Source organism: Leptopilina heterotoma, unplaced genomic scaffold (genome assembly GCF_015476425.1).
Source record: "Leptopilina heterotoma isolate Lh14 unplaced genomic scaffold, ASM1547642v1 Lhet_70, whole genome shotgun sequence".
NCBI lineage: Eukaryota > Metazoa > Arthropoda > Insecta > Hymenoptera > Figitidae > Leptopilina > Leptopilina heterotoma.
In genome coordinates this window covers 1,357,214-1,378,661 of record NW_025111162.1, presented here as the reverse complement: position 1 = coordinate 1,378,661, position 21,448 = coordinate 1,357,214, and the positions used below count along the sequence as shown (strand labels likewise).

The 21,448-nt window shown below is 27.8% G+C and overlaps 2 protein-coding genes across 3 annotated transcripts in view; one reads left to right on the top strand and one right to left on the bottom strand.

Annotated features, from left to right (window-relative positions):
* The window catches only part of LOC122510573 (ATP-dependent RNA helicase abstrakt), a 276,756-nt gene extending 260,038 nt beyond the window's left edge, over window positions 1–16,718 (bottom strand). Inside the window, exons 1-2 of the mRNA XM_043625335.1 lie at window positions 16,560–16,718; window positions 14,575–14,845 (exon numbers count right to left, since the gene is read on the bottom strand). Coding sequence (XP_043481270.1) covers window positions 14,575–14,845; window positions 16,560–16,592 — 304 coding nt within the window. The 5' untranslated portion in view covers window positions 16,593–16,718. The remainder of the gene's footprint in view (window positions 1–14,574; window positions 14,846–16,559) is intronic.
* A 121-nt stretch (window positions 16,719–16,839) lies between these two features.
* LOC122510574 (phosphatidylserine synthase) lies at window positions 16,840–19,874 on the top strand. Of its 2 annotated transcripts, XM_043625336.1 has the most exons (5): window positions 16,840–17,236; window positions 18,241–19,065; window positions 19,158–19,380; window positions 19,491–19,551; window positions 19,707–19,874. In XM_043625336.1, the coding sequence occupies exons 1-5, from the start codon at window positions 17,001–17,003 to the stop codon at window positions 19,760–19,762; spliced, it is 1,401 nt and encodes a 466-aa protein (XP_043481271.1). In that variant the 5' UTR covers window positions 16,840–17,000; the 3' UTR covers window positions 19,763–19,874. The 2 variants fall into 2 exon arrangements, with proteins under 2 accessions (XP_043481271.1, XP_043481272.1); XM_043625337.1 differs by lacking the exon at window positions 19,491–19,551 and having other exon boundaries at window positions 16,841–17,236.
* The last annotated feature ends 1,574 nt before the right edge of the window (window positions 19,875–21,448 follow it).

Here is a 21,448-nt window from a genome sequence, read left to right as displayed (position 1 = left end):
GATTTTTTGATAATTTTGAAATTATTAATTAATTTCGAAAATATTTTTCAGATTAAGCAGGTTTCTGTATTCAGGCAGCTGTGCTGTCGATACATATGAAATCTAAGAGCTTATAGAGATTTATTTAAGATATTTAATTTTGTTTAGTAAAAGTTTGATTCGGATAATTGACAGCTTCTTTCTTCTTAATATTTAACTGCCGAATGATAAATTCACTTTCTATAATTAAATTTTTAAATAATTGAATTTTTTTGACGAATTTTAATAATATTTGAAGTATAATACATTTTTCGAGGAATTCGTTTAAAATTGTATCCAAAATAATTGAAATTTTGCAATGAGTTTTATTATCTATGAAAATAAAAGAATTATTGCGAAGAAATTTATAAAGAAATTTTAAATAATTCATTTCTTTTGAAAAAAATTTTATTATAATAGTAGATATTTAAAATCATTGAAAATAATTAAATTTCTTTGATGAATTTTAATAAAATTTTGAAACATAATTAAATTATACATTTTTTGAGAAATTCCATTAAAATTGTATTAAAAGTAATTAAAATTTTGCGATGAGTTTTATTATTTATGAAAATAATAAATTAAATTATTGCTAAGAAAAATTGTAAAGGCAACTCTTTTAAAATTGAATTAAGAAATTTGAATTAAAGAAAAATTAAATTTCAAGAATAAGCACAATAACTTTAGAAAACAATAATTTTACAGGATTCCAATCAAAATTCCCTGACTTTTCCAGGTTTTTTTAAGGTTCATAAAAATTCCCTGACATTTCCAGGTTTTCAGGTTGCGTGGAAACCCTGGTTGAATTTAAAGAGAAAATTTTTTAGCAAAAATCACGTGCATAATTCATTTTAAAAAAAATTTCCGGAATTCGTACGAAAAAACAAAGTTTTTCCGGTCATATGGAAGGTAGAATTCCATACCTGGAAAAATAAATTTAATTTTGTTTTGGCATAACCTAAAAATAAATGTTTAGTGATATTTAATGATTAATTAATATTAATAAATAAATATTCATTTAATAACCAATAATAATGATTAATATAGAATTAAAATCATAAATAATTATTAGCTTAAAAATTTTGTTGATGGCAAAACTGGAAAATTATTATTCAAGTATTCCTTTAATAATAAATTTTTTACACATTATATAATTATTATATTATATATAAATATATAATATATATTCAGTATATTAAATATTATTATTATATTGCATAATAATATTGTATATTATTATATAATGGTGCCCTTCTCCTACTTCTCTATTTACTTTTCACAGCGCAGAGAACCACTGGCGTCGGTACGATTCACAGTGCTGGTGGGGGTACGGCAGTCGCAACGACTTTGCGATTGTCGTGCTCCCACCATTCCATCTACTCAATGCACTCCCCGCCTGTGACGTCATGAGGGGAATGCATTGAAGCTGAGTCTCCAATAGGTGCCAATATGCATGTGCAAGTGCCAGTGCCAAACCCATTTAAAATGTATTGGGGATTGGCACTGGCACTGACACTTGCACCTACATTCGTACCTATTGGAGACTCAGCTTGAGTAGATGGGATGGTAGGAGCACGACAATCGCAACGTCGCTGCGATTTTGCCTCCATGTGGAACCGCTGTGACTACTACCCGCGACTCCCGAGCGTTATCTCGCGAACGCGAAGTCCCTCGCGGTTTTTATTATCATTTTTGAATTTTTTATACCTTTCTAATATCAAATTTTGATAAAAATAATATTTTTGACATTTTATTTCCAATATTGAGGAGTTTACTAAATTTTTCTTAGTTTCTCGTGTTTAATAAAATAAAAAGAATACTAAATCGAATATTATATCGATAATTATTAAATCGAAAATTACTATATCAAAAACTACTATATCAAAAATTACTATATCAAAAACTACTAAATCCCAAAAAAAAATACTAAATCAAACACTGAATCAAAAATTACTATATCGAAAGTTACTAAATCGAATATTATATCGATAATTATTAAATCGAATATTAAATCGAAAATTATTAAATCAAAAATTACTAAATCAAAATACTATATCAAATACTATATCAAAATACTAAATCAAAGATATGAAAAAAATATCTAAATAAAAAATTTCTAATTCAAATATAATAAAATGTCTCTTCTTTATTCAACCAAAAGGGTTGATGTTTCAAAAAAAAATGTATAAAAAATTCTTATCCAACCAAAAGAGTTGATGATCTATAAAAAATTTGATTATAAATAATTTTATTTAACTATATGTTGATGTCTAAATAAAAATTATTCTTATCCAACTGAAAAAATGGTTGTTGTCTAAATAAAAATTGTCCAAATTTGAATATTGATTAAATAAAAACTAACAATCGAACTCAATGTTAATGACTAATTAAAAAATTAAAATTTTTAAACTAAGCTGCAAATAGACAAAAAAATTTTTTTTCGTAGATTTCAATTCTAAAACAAAAATGTTCATTTATTAATTTCAAACAAAATTTCAAGTTTTAATCATAAAATCTCAATTTGAAAACAATAAATAAATCTAAAAATCGTCTTTCTATGATCCTATCTATTCATAACCCTTGAAAATAATCAAGAGTTGTAAAAATTTTTTATAATTTTTCCATTTATTAAATAAATTTTTACAGTTAATACGCGCGGAAGTATTATAAGATTCATATTTCTTAGTGCTTCTGCTGCCTTTAGCATCTTGATTATTTTAAACAAAAGGAAAGAAAAATTAATTTCTATTTTATAATATTAATTAATTTTATTCAAATTCTGTCTCTCGAGTGGATTATATTTATTTCCACTTTAGAAGAGTAAGAATTACTTTCTAATCAAATTTTATCCAAATTACCTAATGTTCATTTTATAATAACAAAAAAAGATTAATTTTTATTCTTTGTAATATTAATTAATTTGGTTTAAATTCTGTCTCTCGAGTAGATTATGTATATTTTAGAAGAGTAAGAATAAAATTTCTTATTCAATGAACGATAAAAACTCCAATTTTTCCAAAATGTCCAAATTGTTTCAAACTTAAAAAATTGTAAATTTTAAATAATAAAATATAATATTTTTTGTCAGAAATTCAATATGTAATTAAAAAAGAACATATTTTCTAGTATTTATATGAAACATCAGTACTGAATCTAAGATAAAAATTTCAAAATGTTTAAAATATTAATAAAATAATTATTCTAGTATCACAAATTCAAATTTCAGTATCAATTATTAATGAAAATTTACAATATATAGTCAAATAAAAATTAATATAAAAAAATCAAAAATCAAAAAATTTCTCATCCAAAATGAAAATTCAAACAAACAAAAAGATAATTTATTTCTTTTGTAAAATGTTTAATATCAGTACTGATATTAAAATAATAATTCTGGGAGTATTAAAATGATTAATATCATTTTTTTTAGTAAAAAAAAATGTGAATATAAAAATTCAGACATTAAATATGGTTTTTTTATACCATATTTTAATTACTTTTTTTACGAAATTTTAAATAAACAATTAAGATTCATTTATTACAATTTAATTAAAAATAATTACAACTAAATATTCCCAGTAAGAAGGTGAGAATTAAAAGCGATAAAAGTGAATTCAAATTGTTATAAAATCTGTATCATCTTTAAAAATACACTGATATAGGCGCTACTTAGTTAGCGCAACGCACAAAAACTCGTAGAGCAAACTTCAAAAAATTTTTTCTCAAAAACATCAAAAACCACTTCTTTAAAAATTTAACCACTTATTAAGGAAGGTTTAAATTTTGAGAAAATAATTTTTTTAGGAAACTCCATGATGTCCTTAGCATATTTTTTTAACAATAAAAAATTATTGTTTAAACAAATTATTGAAAATTTAATTTTTCTTAACTTTTTTTTAATATTATAAAAAATTGACATTTATTTATTTATTTTCAGTTTCTGATTTTTCAAATCTAAATATCTTGCAAAAATTTTTTTTTTTGCAAAACTGTTTGGCACAGTTATTTAGTACCCCAAATACTACAAAATTACAAACTTTAAGAAAAATCGGTGATCCACCATTTACTTTTTGTATGGAACTGCCCTTGATATAAAAATTTTAATTTGTAGTATCAAATAAATAGTTATTTGTAGCAAATTCAAATTATTTAAGTCAAATTAATGGAATAATTGGATCTAATAAATATTGCTTTAAATCAATTAGGAAAATTACTTGATTCAGTAATGCATGGATTTTAATTCAAATAAATATTTATTTGCATCAATAAAATAATTTTTTTAAAATAACTAAATATTTATGGGACATTCCGCACGTCAACACGGACAGAGCTCTAAACAAAAATTGCTTTGATAGATTTAAACGTTCTAAGGCTTAAAAGATTTCTACATTCATGTACTTTAAGATGGCGATGGGCATTTTTTGCAAATTTTCATTTCCGATGCCAATAGAGCTGTCAAAAGTCAAATGGTCCAAAAATCTCAAAATACTTTTATGAATTAAAAGCAAAAAACGAGGTAAATTATTCTGTAACTCATTCTTTAGCAGTTTTTTAAGGTCCCCGAATATAAATCTAAAGTTTTTTTTTAAATCTAAAATGTCGGATCCAATATGGCGGAAAAAATTCAAATTTTATCAGATTCGATTAAAACTTGTTACTCGGTGGTTTTTAGGGTCGCTGACTACGAATCTACACTACCGGTCAAAATTGAGAGACCATCCATTTTTAGGTGATTGAAAAACATTTTAAAACATAAAATGTATGGAAACAAAAATATTTTGCTTTTTATTTTTTAAAAGATGATAAAATTTTGAAAAGAACAAGATCTTTTAGAAGTCATTTAGCCAATATTTTATTTAGATATTTTTAAAAAATCGTCATTTTCAATGTCTTACAAAAATTTGAATAACTTTTAAAATAATGAACGCTTTTTAATGATCTTAACCTTATTTTAAAGGTCATTTGCTACACTATAAGAATTACTTATAGGCATTAACGTGTAATTTTTTCTTAGAAAATGCAGGCCGTCAAACTTGGACCAAAAAAATTCAAAAAATTTGGAACAATCTTTCTGTACTAAAAACTATTTTAGAAAATATATAAAACTTTATATGGTGAAGATTTTATAAGAAAATTTAATAAAAAAATTACATTTGAATTTTAAAAATTATTTTTCTGTAAATAAGAATGTTTAAAACTTTTTATATTTTTTTGGTTCAAGTTTTTATTTTAGAAGTTATTCAAATTTTTGTAAAACATTGAAAATAGTGATTTTTTAAAAATATCTAAATGAATTATTGGCCAAACGACTTCTGAAATATCTTCTTCTGTTCAAAATTTTATCATCTTTAACCCCTTCAGTGTGTAGCTAAAATATAACAAAATGGTCCCGAAATGTGTAAGACCTTCTTGTGAATAAATTTTCATGACACTAGGTACTAAGGGGTTTTTTGGGGTCGCTGATTACTATGCCCGTGTTAGTTTTTAAAAATTCAAAATGGCGGATCCAATACGGCGGTCATGGTTTTCAAAAATTCATTGGATTCGCTTAAAATTCGTTACTCAGGGGTTTTCGTGGTCGCTGATTACGATTCCGGTGTTAGTTTTTAAAAATTCAAAATGGCGGATCCAATATGGCGGTCACGATTATGAAAAATTCATTGCATACGCTTAAAATTTGTTACTCGGGGGTTTTTGGGGTCGCTGATTACGATTCCGGTGTTAGTTTTTTAAAATTTTAAATGGCGGATCCAATATGTCGGTCATGGTTTTGAAAAATTCATTGGATTCGTTTAAAATTTGTTACTCGAGGGTTTCTGTAGTCGCTGATTACGAAACAGTTATTAATTTTTAAAAATTTTAAATGTCAGATCCAATATAGCAACTCATTTTTAAAAATTCATTACAATGGTCTGAAAATTGTTAATCTGGAATTTTCGGGGTCGCTGATTGCTATAATCCGATGTTAGGTTTTCAAAATTCAACAAAGAGGATCCAATATGGCAGAAGATTATTAAAAATGATGTACTTCGAAAATCTGACTTCAGAATCGTGATCAGCGAGCTGAAGAATCCCTGAGTAAGAATTTTTAGAAAAATTTATCCACTATTAATATTTTTAAAAAATTTTGGCGGACATTTTGGATAAAAAATCATGTATTTTGAAAATCTGACTTTAGAATCGTGATCAGCGACCTCAAAAACTCCCGAGTAAGAATTTTTAGAAAAATTTATCCACTTTTAAATTTTGAAAAAATTTTGGCGTACATTTTGGATAAAAAATCATATATTTTAAAAATCTGACTTCAGAATCGTGATCAGCGACCCCAAAAACCCCCGAGTAACAATTTTTAAGAGAATTTATCCACTTTTGAAATTTTTCAAAATTTTTGGCGGACATTTTGGATAAGAAATTATGTATTTTGAATATCTGACTTCAGAATCGTGATCAGCGACCCCAGAAACCCCCGAGTAAGAATTTTTGCGAATATACGTTAAGATGTTTTTATTGTTTGGGCCATGACGTGTATACACGTCGCATCCACAGTTTGGGCCAGTTTTTTTCATGACGTGTATACACGTCATCCACAGTCAAGGGGTTAAAAAAATGAGCAGAAAAAAATTTTAGTTTCAATAAATTTTATGTTTTAAAACGATTTTCATTCGACTGAAAATGGGTGGTCTCTCAATTTTGACCGGTAGTGTAAAGTCACTTTTTAAAAATTTAAAATGGCGGATCCAATATGGCGAAAAAAATTTTCTAATTTGATCCTATTCCCTTAAAACGTGTTACTCGGGGGCTTTTGGGGTCGCAGATTATGAATATAAAGTTACTTCGTAGAAATTAAAAATGATGAATCCAATATGGTGGACAAATTTTTTAATTTGATCAGATTTAATTAAAAAGTGTTACTCGGGGGTTTTTAGCGTATCTGATTACGAATTTGAAGTCACTTTTAAGAAATTCTAGCTTCATACTGTTCTATAATGTAAATAATTTGTTATTATTACAAAGTTTAAGCGAAATGTATCAAAATTGGACATTTTTTCAGTCATATGGGATCTACTATTTTCGATTTTTAAACTGTGATTTCAGATTCGTAATCAGATACCTTAAAAACCCCCGAGTAACACGTTTTAATTATATCTGATCAAATTTAAAAATTTGTCCACCATATTGGATCCGCCATTTTTATTTCTAAAAAGTGATTTCATATTTGTAATCTGTGGCCCCATAAGCTTCCAAGTAACACATTTTAAGGGAATCGGATCAAATTTGAAAATTTTTTCCGCTATTTTGAATTTTTAAAAAGTGACTTCAGATTCGCAATCAGCGACCCTAAAAACCCCCGAGTAACAAGTTTCAATCGAATCTGTTCAAATTTGAATTTTGTCCGTTATATTGGATCCGCCTTTTTGAATTTAAAAAAAAATAGATTTATATTCGGGGACCCTAAAAACTGATAAAGAATGAGTTACAAAATAATTTACCCCGTTTTTTGCTTTTAATTCATAAAAGTATTTTGAGATTATTGGACCTTTTGACTTTTGACAGCTCTATTGGCATCGGAAATGAAAATTTGTAAAAAACGCCCATCGGCATCTTAAAGTACATGAATGTAGAAATCTTTTAAGCCCTAGAACGTTTAAATCCATCAAAGCAATTTTTGTTTAGAGCTGTGTCCGTGTTGACGTGGAACTTCCCTTATTTATATCAAATATGCAATTATTTTTCATAATTAATTATTTTAATTTAGCAATATCTCTTTAATTGCGTCAAATAATTATTTATGTAGTCCTTATACCAAATTTATAATAAATAAATTAATGTTCTTCCATTTGCATACGTAAAAGTATTAGCACACTAAAAAAAATTATCTCATTCAAATAATGTTTTTTATCTATATATTTATTTGATTCAAATAACTTGAATTATGCGAATATACGAAACTTTCTTCTTAGAAAATGCAGGTTGGCAAACTTAGACCAAAAGAATTTAAAAAATTTGAAACAATCTTATAAACCCCTTCGCTGTTTGGAAAAATAATAATCATATGATTGGCCCAAAATGTTCAGCAAAATCTGTTAGATGAATATTTATGAAACTTAGTATACAAGGGTTCTTTGGGTCGCTGAATATAAATATGACGTCAAAAAAAATTCAAAATGGTGGATCCAATATGTCGGACAAAATTTTTAAATTTTAAACAGATATTATAAACAAAAAAAACAAAGAACAGAAAGTGTAATGTAAAACCTTTGCAGCCTCCACGCGGCACATTCTGGGGTCATGATTCGTTTTATCAGCTAATGCAAACGATATAGAATAGAGTACAAAATTTGATAAAAATCGGGATGAATTAAAAAAATTACGTCCCTCATTTTGAATTCATAATTTTTTATTTTGAAAGACAAATTTAAATTCAGTGACCCAAAATATCCCTAGATACTGAAATTGATAAAAATCCAAATAAATTTTAAAAATTATGTCCACTATTTTGAGTTTTTAAAAATGAAGGTCAAATTTGAATTTAGCTACACGAAAAACCCCTAGATACTGAAATTAATAAAAATCCAAATGAATTTCAGAAAGTATGTCCGCCAATTTGGATCCTGCATTTTGAAGTTTTAAAAATGATGGTCAAACTCGAATTCAGCGACCTGAAAAACCCTTAGGTACTGAGATTGATAAAAATCCAAATGAATTTCAAAAATGATGTCCGCCATTTTGAATTTTTTAAAATTAAGGTCAAATTCGAATTCACTGACTCCAAAAACCCTTATACACTAAATGTGACTTAAATTAAAAATAAATTTTCATAAATTTTACTTGTTTTTAAATTGTTATATTATTTAAAAATAATAATTTATTTATTACTTAATTTAGGATCATTGCAATCAATAGTGTGTTAATAATGATATAAAATAATTTATTTTATAATTTACATAAAAAATTGCATTTATTTTGCGCTAAGAAGTTTACTACCCAACGGTCGTTAACAGGCAACGGGTTAACAGAAAAATAATTTTTAAAATTCAAACATATTTTTTTACTAAATTTTCTTGAAAAATCTACATCATATAATGTTTTATATTTTTTGAAGAATAGTTTTTTGTACAAAAAAATTATTTCAAATTGAAATTTTTGTGTATAACTTTGCCGACCTGCAATTTCTAAGAAAAAATTACACGTTAATGTCTACAAGTAATTCCCATTCTGTAGAAAAGAACCTTTAAAGTAAGCTTAAGATCATTAAAAGTGTTCATGTTTTTAGAAGTTATTTAAATTTTTGTAAAACATTGACAATAATGATTTTTTAAAAATATCTTACACAGAAATAGAATTGTTAAATCTCAATACTCAATAATCTAATTCTTTTCACTTACAGTAAAATTCAACACTTCTTATTTTGGAAATTTCATATTTTGGACATTTTGGGCTTTGGGAATTTTGTATTGTAGAAAAATAATTTTTAGATTGTGTATGGATTAAAAAATTTAATTTTAAAGTTCTAAATGTTCTTCGCATGCTTTATAGTGATAGAACACTACTGCGCATGCGTTATAGTAATAGAACACTACTGCTTATGCGTAATAATGATAGAACACTACTGCGTATGCGTTATAGTGATAGAACCTTACTGCGCATGCGTGACATTCATGGAATACTACTGCGCATGCCTGACATTGACAGAACACTTCTGCGCATGCGTTATAGTGATAGAACACTACTGCGCATGCTTGATATTGATAGAACACCTCTGCGCATGCGTTATAGTGATAGAACACTACTGTGAATGCGTGACATTCACAGAACACTACTGCGCATGTCTGACATTGATAGAATACTACTGCGCATGCCTGACATTCACAGAACACTACTACGCATGCGTACCATTGATAGAACACTACTGCGCATGCGTACCATTGATAGAATACTACTGCGCATGCCTGACATTCACAGAACACTACTACGCATGCGTACCATTGATAGAACACTACTGCGCATGCGTACCATTGATAGAATACTACTGCGCATGCGTATATGTATGTACAATGAGTATGTATATGTCGTGGCGAAAAGGAAATTTCGTCGTTTAGCTTAATGCCTAGGCTTTAAGCTAAACGCGGGCGAATAGGAAAATGTTCAAGTAAATGACAATTATTTTTTTAATAGGCTGAATTCGTTAGTCATTTTGCTTAATGCCTAGGCTTTAAGCTAAACGCCCAAAGAGCGCCATTCGAATAGAAAAATTTGTATCGATTGATCAAGAATAAACATTGTAATGAAATTTCAATTATTATAAATATTATATTGCAGGTATTTTGAATTGAAAATCGTTTCTAATTTTTTGTTTATGAGTCTTTGTTTATTTTCTTTGCTTTTAAATATTCTTAGTTGAAACTACATTTTAAATTTAATTTTATAGAATATTCAAAATTATATTTAGTCTCAAACAGTTTCCTCCATTAACAATCGGTAATTGCGTAACTTTGGTGGTACCTGATGTTGATCGTGGCCCGTTAGATTTTTCTATGATTGAAGGCGTCGTAATAGACATTAAAAACGATGTTTACAAAATTGGTACAAAAAATGGCATTATTAAAGGTTGGTTTTCGCGAACTGATATATCGCAATCAGGTACTGAAAATCTAAAAATTGACGAAGTTTGTACAGATGTCACTCTGACTTTAAGAGAAGCTGCATCACATCAATCTATGTGCGGCGGACAAGGATTTAAAAAATGTTACTGGAAGGCGGCTATTAAATCAATCCAAGACAAATAAGTGCTCTTACTTAAAATTAAAAATAATTTGCAGTTCGCGATACCACCAAAGTTTAACTTGCTGCAATAAATAAATTGTTATTTTTTTCCTTTTCAGTTGACTTCAATTAATTACAATAAATTATTGCAATTTTGTGAAAAATATGTTTGTCTTTAATTTGGATTTTTTCTATTATATTACTAATTGAAATTTCATTTCATTGTTTATTCTTGATCAATCGATACAAATTTTTCTATTCGCCTGGCGCTCTTTGGGCGTTTAGCTTAAAGCCTAGGCATTAAGCTAAATGACTAACAAATTCAGGCGATTAAAAAAATAATTGTCATTTACATGAGAATTTTCCTAAACGACGGATTTTCCTTTTCGCCTACGACATATATATACGATACGATGAATAAATGATATAAGTCGAACGACCGAACGATGAAGTACGGAGTTACACGACCGACGGATGACAAAACGACGACGAATATGTTAATATTATAGGAGATTATTAAACGAAATAAAATTTGTAACATAATATTATGACTAATGAACTCAGAAAATCATTGAGTTTCACATATATGAAAATTAGATTTTTTTTAAATATGGTCGCAACGACTCTCAGACGAAAGTCAGTGGACTGACCCTAATGCAAAAAAAAAATAAGAAAAATTTCAAATTTCAAAAAAACGGTTAAATGTGTTTTTTTGTTTTGTTGTGAACTACAGATTTTTATAAAAGTTTTAACATTTTAGAAAATCAATGAAATTTTTTTAACACAGTTGAGCTGGTCTGACCCTATATCATTTAACGAAGAATATTATAAGCTTTCGAATGGTATATTTGCTAATTTTTTGACATTTGCTTCTACAGAAAAATCGTTATTTAAATATTGGTATGTTTTTGGGCCGTGCGCATGCAGCCGTATCGATAGTTTCATACGTCAAAATAAGTTATTGTCAGAAACTGAAAAAATTAAAAAATTTTTAGGAATTTTTTTTGAAGAATTTATTGCGTCAAATGTTTTCAATTTTTTTTACCTTTATTTGTCTATAAATCAGTTATTAATTTTTTATTTTTGTAAAGAAAACTACATATTTTTTTAAAAGTTATGTCCCATCTCGCAAGTGTAAAAAAAGAAGTTGTCCCACTGCTGCAGTGATTGCGGCCTTCTGAGTGACTGAAATCAAAAAAACCAAAAAGATTATTAAACTAGAAGACATTTGCCGTACTATGACCCTCGGATGGAAAAAAATATTGAATTTCAAAAAAATGGCGGAGTTTTGAAAAAAAAATTATAAATTTCGACTAAAAAATTCGATAGTTTTTGGCATCCCAAAATTTTATTTTTCATCCAAAAAAAAAACTGGAGCCTCATAGTACGGCAAATATCTTCTAGTTTAATAATCTTTTTGGTTTTTTTGATTTCAGTCACTCAGAAGGCCGCAATAACTGCAGCAGTGGAGAAACTGGTTTTTTTTTATATAGCGAATAACTCTTTAAAAAAAAGATATTTTTTTTTGCAAAAATTACAAAATGTTCACTATTTATACAAATATACATGTACAAAACTTTTAAAAAAAATTAGATGCAATAATTTCCTTGAAAAAAATTCCTAAAAATCGACGTTTTTTCAGTCACTCACACTAGGTGTGCCCCTTAAAGGTTTTTTTAGAATTCGTGGTAATTTCATTGTTTAGGAGACAAACAAAAAGACACAAAAATTAAGAATTTTCTTATAAATTCTAAACATTTAATTTTCTCCAACACTTGTAATAAAGATCCCTGACTTTTCCCTGATTTCTCTGACCTGTGGCAATCCTGTTCAATTATATGTGGACGTCCACATGAAAAGGGCCCATTTTGGCACTATTGGAGTTATCTATATGGGCGTATTCCTGGCAAAATTTTGAAAATTTTGAGTGGTCTTAGAACTTTTTTGGTTAAAAATTCGCTGAGTTACGGAATTTCAAAGTTTAGAACGCCAAAAACGTCACTTCGAGAAAAACGGAATTAAAGATTGCGATACCAACTAATTGTTGTATCCCTGGTTTTTCTTGGAAGTTATTCAGATAAGAATTGTTTCCAGTTCAGGGCACCTTGAAGATAAAAAACTAATTCTACCTGTCGGTAGAGCGGTTGCGTTAAATGCGAAACAGCCGTTCAACTTGAGGTTAAGCACGCTGCTTACTCTCGAGGGGAGAACGGTTTTCCTTTTTGGGGAAAGCGGGTACACTTTTTAGAAAGTAAGCGGCTCTATTTGTGTGGAGAAGAGAACCGATACTCCTCAAAAAGTATAACCGTTCGACGTTTTCGGCGCTACTGCTGTGCTTTATAAAGGGAAAACAGCGCTCTCTTGCCAAATCAAACGGCTCTCTTTTTTTCTCTCCGTGTAGGTTTTCAATTTTTAAAACCATTCCCCCCCCCCCTCTTAATTTTGAAAAAACGAAAAATCGACAATATGGGCCCTTTTCTAAAAAGGACAGTTTTTCTATTAAAAAACCATTTTTTTACAATATTAATGATTAGGTACAATTTTATTGTGTCATTTAAAAAAAAAGAATAGAAATTAAACTTATTTAAAATTTTTTAACAGTCTCTATTACGAAAATTATCATGAAATATCGAATTTTTCATTTCTATGACTACAAAAACAAAGACTCTAACATCAATATCTCTGGTTCTTCTAGGAAGTTATTCAGATAAGAATTTTTTTACAATCCAGGGTACCTAAAAGATTAAAAACCAATAGGTTTTAAATTTTTAAAACCATTCCCCCCCCCCTCTTAATTTTGAAAAAACGAAAAATCGACAATATGGGCCCTTTTCTAAAAAGGACAGTTTTTCTATTAAAAAACCATTTTTTTACAATATTAATAATTAGGTACAATTTTATTGTGTCATTTCAAAAAAAAGAATAGAAATTAAACTTATTTAAAATTTTTTAACAGTCTCTATTACGAAAATTTTCACGAAATATCGAATTTTTCATTTCTATGACTACAAAAACAAAGACTCTAACATCAATATCTTTGGTTCTCCTGGGAAGTTAGTCAGATAAGAATTTTTTACAGTCCAGGGTACCTAAAAGATTAAAAACCAATAGGTTTAAAATTTTTAAAACCATCCCCCTCCCCTCTTAATTTTGAAAATACGAAAAATCGACAATATGGGCCCTTTTCTAAAAAGGACAGTTTTTCTATTAAAAAACCATTTTTTTAAAAAGATTAATGATTAGGTACAATTTTATTGTGTCATGTGAAGAAATAGAATAGATATTAAACTTATTTAAAATTTTTTGACAGTCTCTATTATAAAAAAAATTGACGCAATATCCAAATTTTCATTTCGACAATGACGAAAAAAATCTCTGGTTCTTCTTAGAAGTTATTCAGATAAGAATTGTTTACAGTCCAGGACACCTTAAAGATGAAAAATCAAGAGGTTTTAAATTTTTCCACACCTCCATTTTTAAAATACGGATTACTTTTGCAAATGACCGACAAAATGGGCCCTTTTCATTTTTCTAAAGAACCAATGAAATTAAACAGTTAAATTATCGATAAATTGATTAAAATCGCATGATTCGACTTGTCAAAACATACAGATTGATAATAAAAAATTTTTAAAAAATTAAGATTTTGCTCCAAAATTACTAAATTGCGATTATCTCGAAAACTAGAACCGACAATATGGGCCCTTTTCATGTGGACGTCCACATATATAGAAAAAAAATTTCAATTATATACAAAAATTAAAGAATAGAAATTAAAATGATGATTCGTACCTTCGGCTAATTTTTTTAACTCAGTGTGCTGATCGAGAAGAGATTTATTGGATCGTCGAGTCCAAAAAAGCTGATTATCACATTCATCGTCATCTTTTTCATTTTCACTACTACTTTTACCGCCACCAGCCGATGAAGCCTCGTCTTTTAATTGTCCAAGTCTTCCGAGTTTTGTAAGTTGTTGTTGTTTGCGAATTTTTACAGGTATATAAGGAACATAATTATCGTCAGAATCGGACCCACTATTTTCGTGGGTGTTTCGTCGATACCTCTACAATTTTACAGATGAAAAATGTATTAAATTGAATATATTTCTGGTAAAGAACATTTCTAAACTTATAACCATAAACTATATTCAACATAATTAAGAATGCAAAACTTGTTAAAAATTGAAATCAGAAGGTAAAAAACTGTAAATTATTCGCCGTGTCTATTTCGCCCGTCAATAAAAATACGTAGGTGAGGGACAACGGGCGAAATAAGAGCAATGAATTATTTCGCCCGTTATATAGTTATTCCTATAATGCCATTAAAAAATTTTTAATTTTTAAGGTGAATGACAGAAATGAAAAGAAGTGTGTTCAAGTCAGGTTAGTAACCTTCACACCAAATTCAAATAATTATGTGTAGCTTATTTTTAAAAAAAGTACAGTTTTTTTATTTAAGTTTTAAAATGAATTTCACACTTTATACCAATTAAAATGTTTTTAAGTGTTCCAATATAATCACACTTAATGTGAATAAATATTTATAAATTTTCTTTTATATAAAAACGCATTTTAAATAAAATCCATCGTTAAAAATGTAACGAAACAAAACAAATTATAGTAAAAATTATTTAAAAAACGTTTTAAATATAATCATTCATTAAAAAGTAACGAAACAAAATTTTTAAGTGTTTTTACACTTCTTACAAAACCAATGTTTGGTTTTGGGAAGTTTTTACAAGTCAATGCAGATTCCACAAAGCCAAACATTGGTTATGAATTAAAGAACTCTTTAAAAATCAACATAAAAAATAAATTTATAAATTTATTTGATAAATTAAATAAAGGGAACTGCAGAAAATACGATAGGTAGTTTTTGATCCCAGTCCATTTTCGAATTGGCAAGTTCGAATCGAATTTTGCACACCACCAATTGGAACCCAAAACTAATATATTTCTTGCGGGATTCTTTTAGATTTAAAATTAAAAAGATACAAAAACTATAACACTTTCTTTAAAAAAAATGTTTTTGTAAATCAAAATCAAGGAAAATATAATTATTTTTAAATTTTTCTTTCAAAAATAGTATCATAAAACTTATTTTCCAAATCTGAATTAATATACTTTTGAACTGATTTGAACAAAAATAATAAAAATTTTCTAAAAATGAATGTTTTTAGTCTACATAGATAGATAGGAAAAATATTAAAATACATAATCTAGTTTCTTTTATAAAATATTATGTAGAAAATTACTAATGAGCACCAGAAATATTGATAAATAAAGAAACTTTGTGAATTATTATAAAAATTTACAACTTTTTAATTCAATCTTCACAAAAATATACAAGTGACAAGCTAACCTTTTTCCCATTAAAATTAATTAAAAAACCAAAAACGGGCGAAGCAATGTGTCATTGCTACTTCGCCCGTTTTACATATTTTTACTTATTTTTCATGATGGGCGAAAGAATTTACTCTTGTTATTTCGCCCGTTTGCCCCCACTTACTAATTTTCATGACGGGCGAAATAATTCATCTCTCTTATTTCGCCCGTTAAATAGAAATTAAAATTAAATTATATTTACGAAATAGACACAGCGTAAATTATTAGATTTTAAAAAATTTGACTCTATTTTAATGAATACCTGAATAATTTTTTGTATTTAAAAAATTAGAATAATATTGAATCTGGAATAAACGATTTTAATAGTAACATAAACGTTTATGAATAAATTAATAAATGTCAAATTTTAAGAAGAACTAAATTATTAAATACCTTTATCACAGCTTCATTATCGTGATCACTCATTTTTATAACATGGAATTAATTATTTTATCTTAAAAACAATCAATTAAGGAAACCAAAAGATACATATTTTTGACCTTTTTGACATATTCATGACAGGTTGATTTGAGGTTATGTTTACGAATCGAATCGAATGATTTTCGAACTTCGATAATTGATTTTCGGCTAACTTCACAGTGTAATCCTGTTTATTATAACCTAACCTGAAAATTTTCTTGAACATATAGCTCATTTGTATTTTGTGGTCATTTGCTCACTTGCTCTCACCTTGTCTCACGTTGAGTCTATCGTTATTTTAAAGTATAAAATATAATAATGTCTGAATGTTAATTAAATTATATTAAATTCAAATTAAGCCTTAAAGGAAATGATTGTGTTAGAATTGTGAAAAAGTTTAAATGATAAAGCAAAATGACAAGTGATAAAAGTCTGACTAGTAGTAATCTTAAAAATAGGAAGGAAAAAAAACAAGAAGATGTTGGGTCCACGTTTACACAGGAATGTAAAACACGTTCCGGTACCGATAGTTTTTTTAATATTAATGAAAAACCAGTGGACGACATTTCCATCGAATTCTTTTATAAACCACATACAATTACTTTACTTTTATTGTCAATTGGAGCTGTTATTTATTTCGCTTTTGTCAGGTGAGAAAAAAATGATGTAATCAAGCCTATAATGTTAATAGTCTTTGTCTTTGAACAATGAGTACAGATATTTTTAGTTAAAAGAATTTCAAATGATGTGATCACATTATAATAGATATATTTGTTACTTGTAAGTTGTTTTATAATCACCTCTAGTAGATAAGAGGCATACATTGAATATACAATCGAAATTTATTGCTTATACCTATACGTAATCTCGTAAATTCAAAATCATTCACAATATTTTTACATATTTATAAATTACATTTACTTTTCCAATCAATCTTTCTCCTTTAGACACAAATTTGTTACTTTTTGATAGTAAACTATTGAAATTGTTACTTTATGAGATAAGTAGTAAAAAGTTGTTTACAATTCTGTTGGATTTAATTTAATTTTTCCTTCAATTTCTCTTTTTTTTCATAGAAATTGTCAATTAATCAAAATAGAAGCTTTTAGACAGTTCGAGACTATTAACATTGAACGAGTAAACCTGTTATTAAAAAACGATAATAATGCTGACGTAATAAAATATAACAAATACAGTAGAATGCTTTCTATATTTTTATAACTTCTAAAGTATCTGTAATAATTTTATACGTTAAGTTTGCATAATTAGGTTTACGATAAGAATTATAATAAATAACTTATCGTTTGAAGAATAGTTTTTGTTATCCTTCACTGAAAAAAAGAATAGTTTAAACAATATTTCAAATATGAAATATTCTTTTGTGTAAATATATTTTTTTTATTTATCAGTATACAAGTTGAATAATGTTGCACGCGAAGTGGAAAATAATAATACAAAGTTTAAGAGAATGGTTTCATAGAAATAGTTTGTTTTTAATATAATTTGGAAATGTGAATTGATATTTAAATAATTATAACTGTCGAACAAATGGAAGTTTGGATAAAGTGAGTTTAGGTGAAGAATTTTCAAATTTTTGAAAGAGGTTTTTTTAAACACATTTTTGAACGATGTTTTTTTTTGTTTGTTTAAACAGGGACACCACGAATGTAGAAGACAACTTGTGGGCCGGATTATTGTGTGTAATTTTCTTCTTTCTGATAATTTCGGTTCTAACATTTCCAAATGGACCATTTACGCGACCACATCCAGTTGTTTGGCGAATTGTATTTGGATGCAGTGTACTTTATTTAATGGCCCTCTTATTCATGTTATTTCAAAGTTATGAGACTGTGCGAAATATATTTGTTTGGATCGAACCGGGCTTATCGTCATTTCACATCGATATGGATAAAGAGTATGGTGTCAATTGTTCCGACATAACATTGGAAAAGATCTACAATCATTTGGATGTATTTGCAGTGGCACATTTTCTTGGTTGGACATTTAAGGCAATTTTAATACGTCACTTTGGTATATTATGGGCAATAAGTATTATGTGGGAAGTGACGGAAATTACGTTTGCTCATTTGTTGCCGAATTTTTTGGAATGCTGGTGGGATGCATTTATTCTCGATGTTTTAATTTGCAATGGTTTAGGTATTTGGGTTGGTCTAAAGATATGTCGAATACTTGAAATGAGAGAATATAAATGGGTCAGCATTCGTGATATTGAAAGTACAACGGGGAAATTGAAAAGGGCTGTTCTTCAATTTACGCCGATGAGTTGGACATCAGTGAGATGGCTGGATCCAACTTGTACGCATATGAGATTTGTTGCACTCGTTCAACTTGTTATATTCTGGCAAGTTTCTGAATTGAATACATTCTTTTTGAAACACGTTTATGAATTTCCGCCTTCGCATCCGTTTGTTGTGACGAGATTGATTTTGATTGGTGTCATTGTCGCTCCATCAGTGAAGTAAGTATAATTTTTGATAATAATGAAATAATTACAATTATGAAATGAAGAAATATTTTCTTCTAATTACGAATGTTCTTTTCTTTTCTCAGTCAATATTATACCTACGTGACAGATCCTGCTTGTCATCGAGTGGGGACTCAATGTTGGGTCTATGGAGCTATTATGGTCACTGAGGCTTTACTTTGCATACGACACGGAGCAACTCTCTTCGAACGTACCCAAGCTTTAAATATTCTCCTTTGGTTATTATGTCAATCTCTAGTCTCAGTACTCTGCGTTTATGGATGCGTTTTATGGCAAAAATATTTTGCGGTAATAGTTTACAAATTTTTTCTTAATTTTAACTAATTGTGACTAATTTTAATTTTTAATTTATTTATTTTAATTTCAATATTGAATTTAACTGATATTTATCGTTCTAGACGGATAAACTAAACAGTCCTGATCAGGACAAAAACCTCGCAGACGCAAATCTCTGCCGTGGTACGTCCTCGATTAATCAATTAACTTTTGCGGATTTACCATTTTTATTATTTAGTAAAATACCAATTAATAAGTACATTCTCTAATTTTTACAGAAAAAAAATTCAGTTGTTTTGTTGGAAGACAATTTTTAAAATAGTTATTATTTATTTTAGGAGAGCTGGAAATTGATGACCAATCCTTGGATCTCGAAGGGAAAAAAGAGAATTAAAGACTCGTGTAAATAAAGATTTGCGCTTAAGGAAAAAGAGCAAAAGAAAAATCCTTACCAGGCTTTCTAGTCGTTTAAGCGCTCACAGAAATAAAATTTTCTACACATATAATATTAAAATTTTAATTAATATCCTGACTTCGTACAATAGTTGAACGTTTTTCATCATATGAAAAGTGAACAAAAATAGTATATTAAGCAACAAGGGTATAAAGGCAGCCATTTGTTTACGGTGATTTTTGTGACACGAGTGGAGGTCGAGGGCACCGTAGGCGCCCCGAGACCGGAACGAGTGTCACAAAAATCATCGTAAACAAATTGGCTGCCTTTATTCCCATGTTACTTACGATATTTTTTATTCCTAATGCACAAAAGTGGCGATTTCAGATAGCAGACGACAGGGAATAAAAGTCAGTCACTTGTTCGACTTATATGAAAATGGACGCCATTTTCATATGGTCGAACAAATGAGTGACTTTACTCCCTGTCGTCAGTTATCTAAAAGCGCCATTTTTGTGCATGTGGGATAAAAAATATATTATTAACTTTTTTACTTTGCATTCAAAGGCGCCTTTTTTGTTGATACATAACATTTTTCCTAGAAAAATGAAACAACTTTTCCTGTTGTGCTATTTTATACTAGTGTCAATAAATTTTTATTTTTTATTAAAAGAAAATTGTTCGAAGTCATGAATGAAAATTAGTTGAAATTGAGATTTAAAAATAAGATTTGTGTTACTTTATGGAGACAATCTATTAATAAAAAGAAATAATTAGAATTCCAAAAAGAAAATTTGCTTTAGCGAATAATAATCGATATACATAACAAAAAATGTGTTTAGTAATCGTAATCTTGTTACCAAAGGAATAAAATTATCGATATATATTTTAGTTTTTATATACGAGGAAAGCAGTCTTTCAATATATTCAAGTTTTTATTCTTATCATTTATTTTAGATAAGCGTAAATGTAAATTTAATAGTGTTTGTGTCAAGTCCAGTTCAACAGTTGAACTAATTTTTATCGATAATGACAAGTATAGCTGTAATGTAAGTAAAATTTTTAGATAAATGAGCGTCGCTAAATTATTGTTTAAATTTTTGCTGAAAAATGCTAACAATATTTTTAGAATATTCAAATATTTGATGAAAAAAAGGAAACAAGAACAATTGAGGTGAGTTTGTATTATACAAACAACGAACGAAAGAAAATGTAATTAAAGTTATAGAAAAAAGCTCTTAAATCTACATTAATTGTATAATTTTCAGTTCTCTTTTCTTAAATTCCCTTTCAAACAGGGAATATTGAAAATTTTACTTCTTATTGTATTTTGACTAAAAGGCTTATCGGTCGTGTTTTTTTAATAAAAGTAAAAATTCACTTTTTTAAAAAATTTTATTAACAAAAGTGTCAACGTTTCGGGTCGGTACCGACCCATCAATAAAATTTTTTAAAAAAGTGAATTTTTACTTTTATTAAAAAAACACGACCGATAAACCTTTTACTCAAAATACATCATTAATAAACGGTCACTAACTTCAAGTATATTTACTTCTTATTATTCAGTTTTTATTAGAATTAAAAAAAAATTGTCTTTTTTACGTCAATATGTACTTTAACTATGAATACTTTTATAAACAAGCTCAGGTCTATTTTTTAGTTATGTATTTTGATTTAACCCGTCAG

Coding starts and splice junctions, on each gene's coding strand:
- LOC122510574 (XM_043625336.1), top strand. CDS start 17,001: ATGACAAGTGATAAAAGTCTGACTAGTAGTAATCTTAAAAATAGGAAG. Junction 17,237..18,240: donor ATTTATTTCGCTTTTGTCAG/GTGAGAAAAAAA, acceptor TTGTTTAAACAG/GGACACCACGAATGTAGAAG. Junction 19,552..19,706: donor AGACGCAAATCTCTGCCGTG/GTACGTCCTCGA, acceptor TATTTATTTTAG/GAGAGCTGGAAATTGATGAC.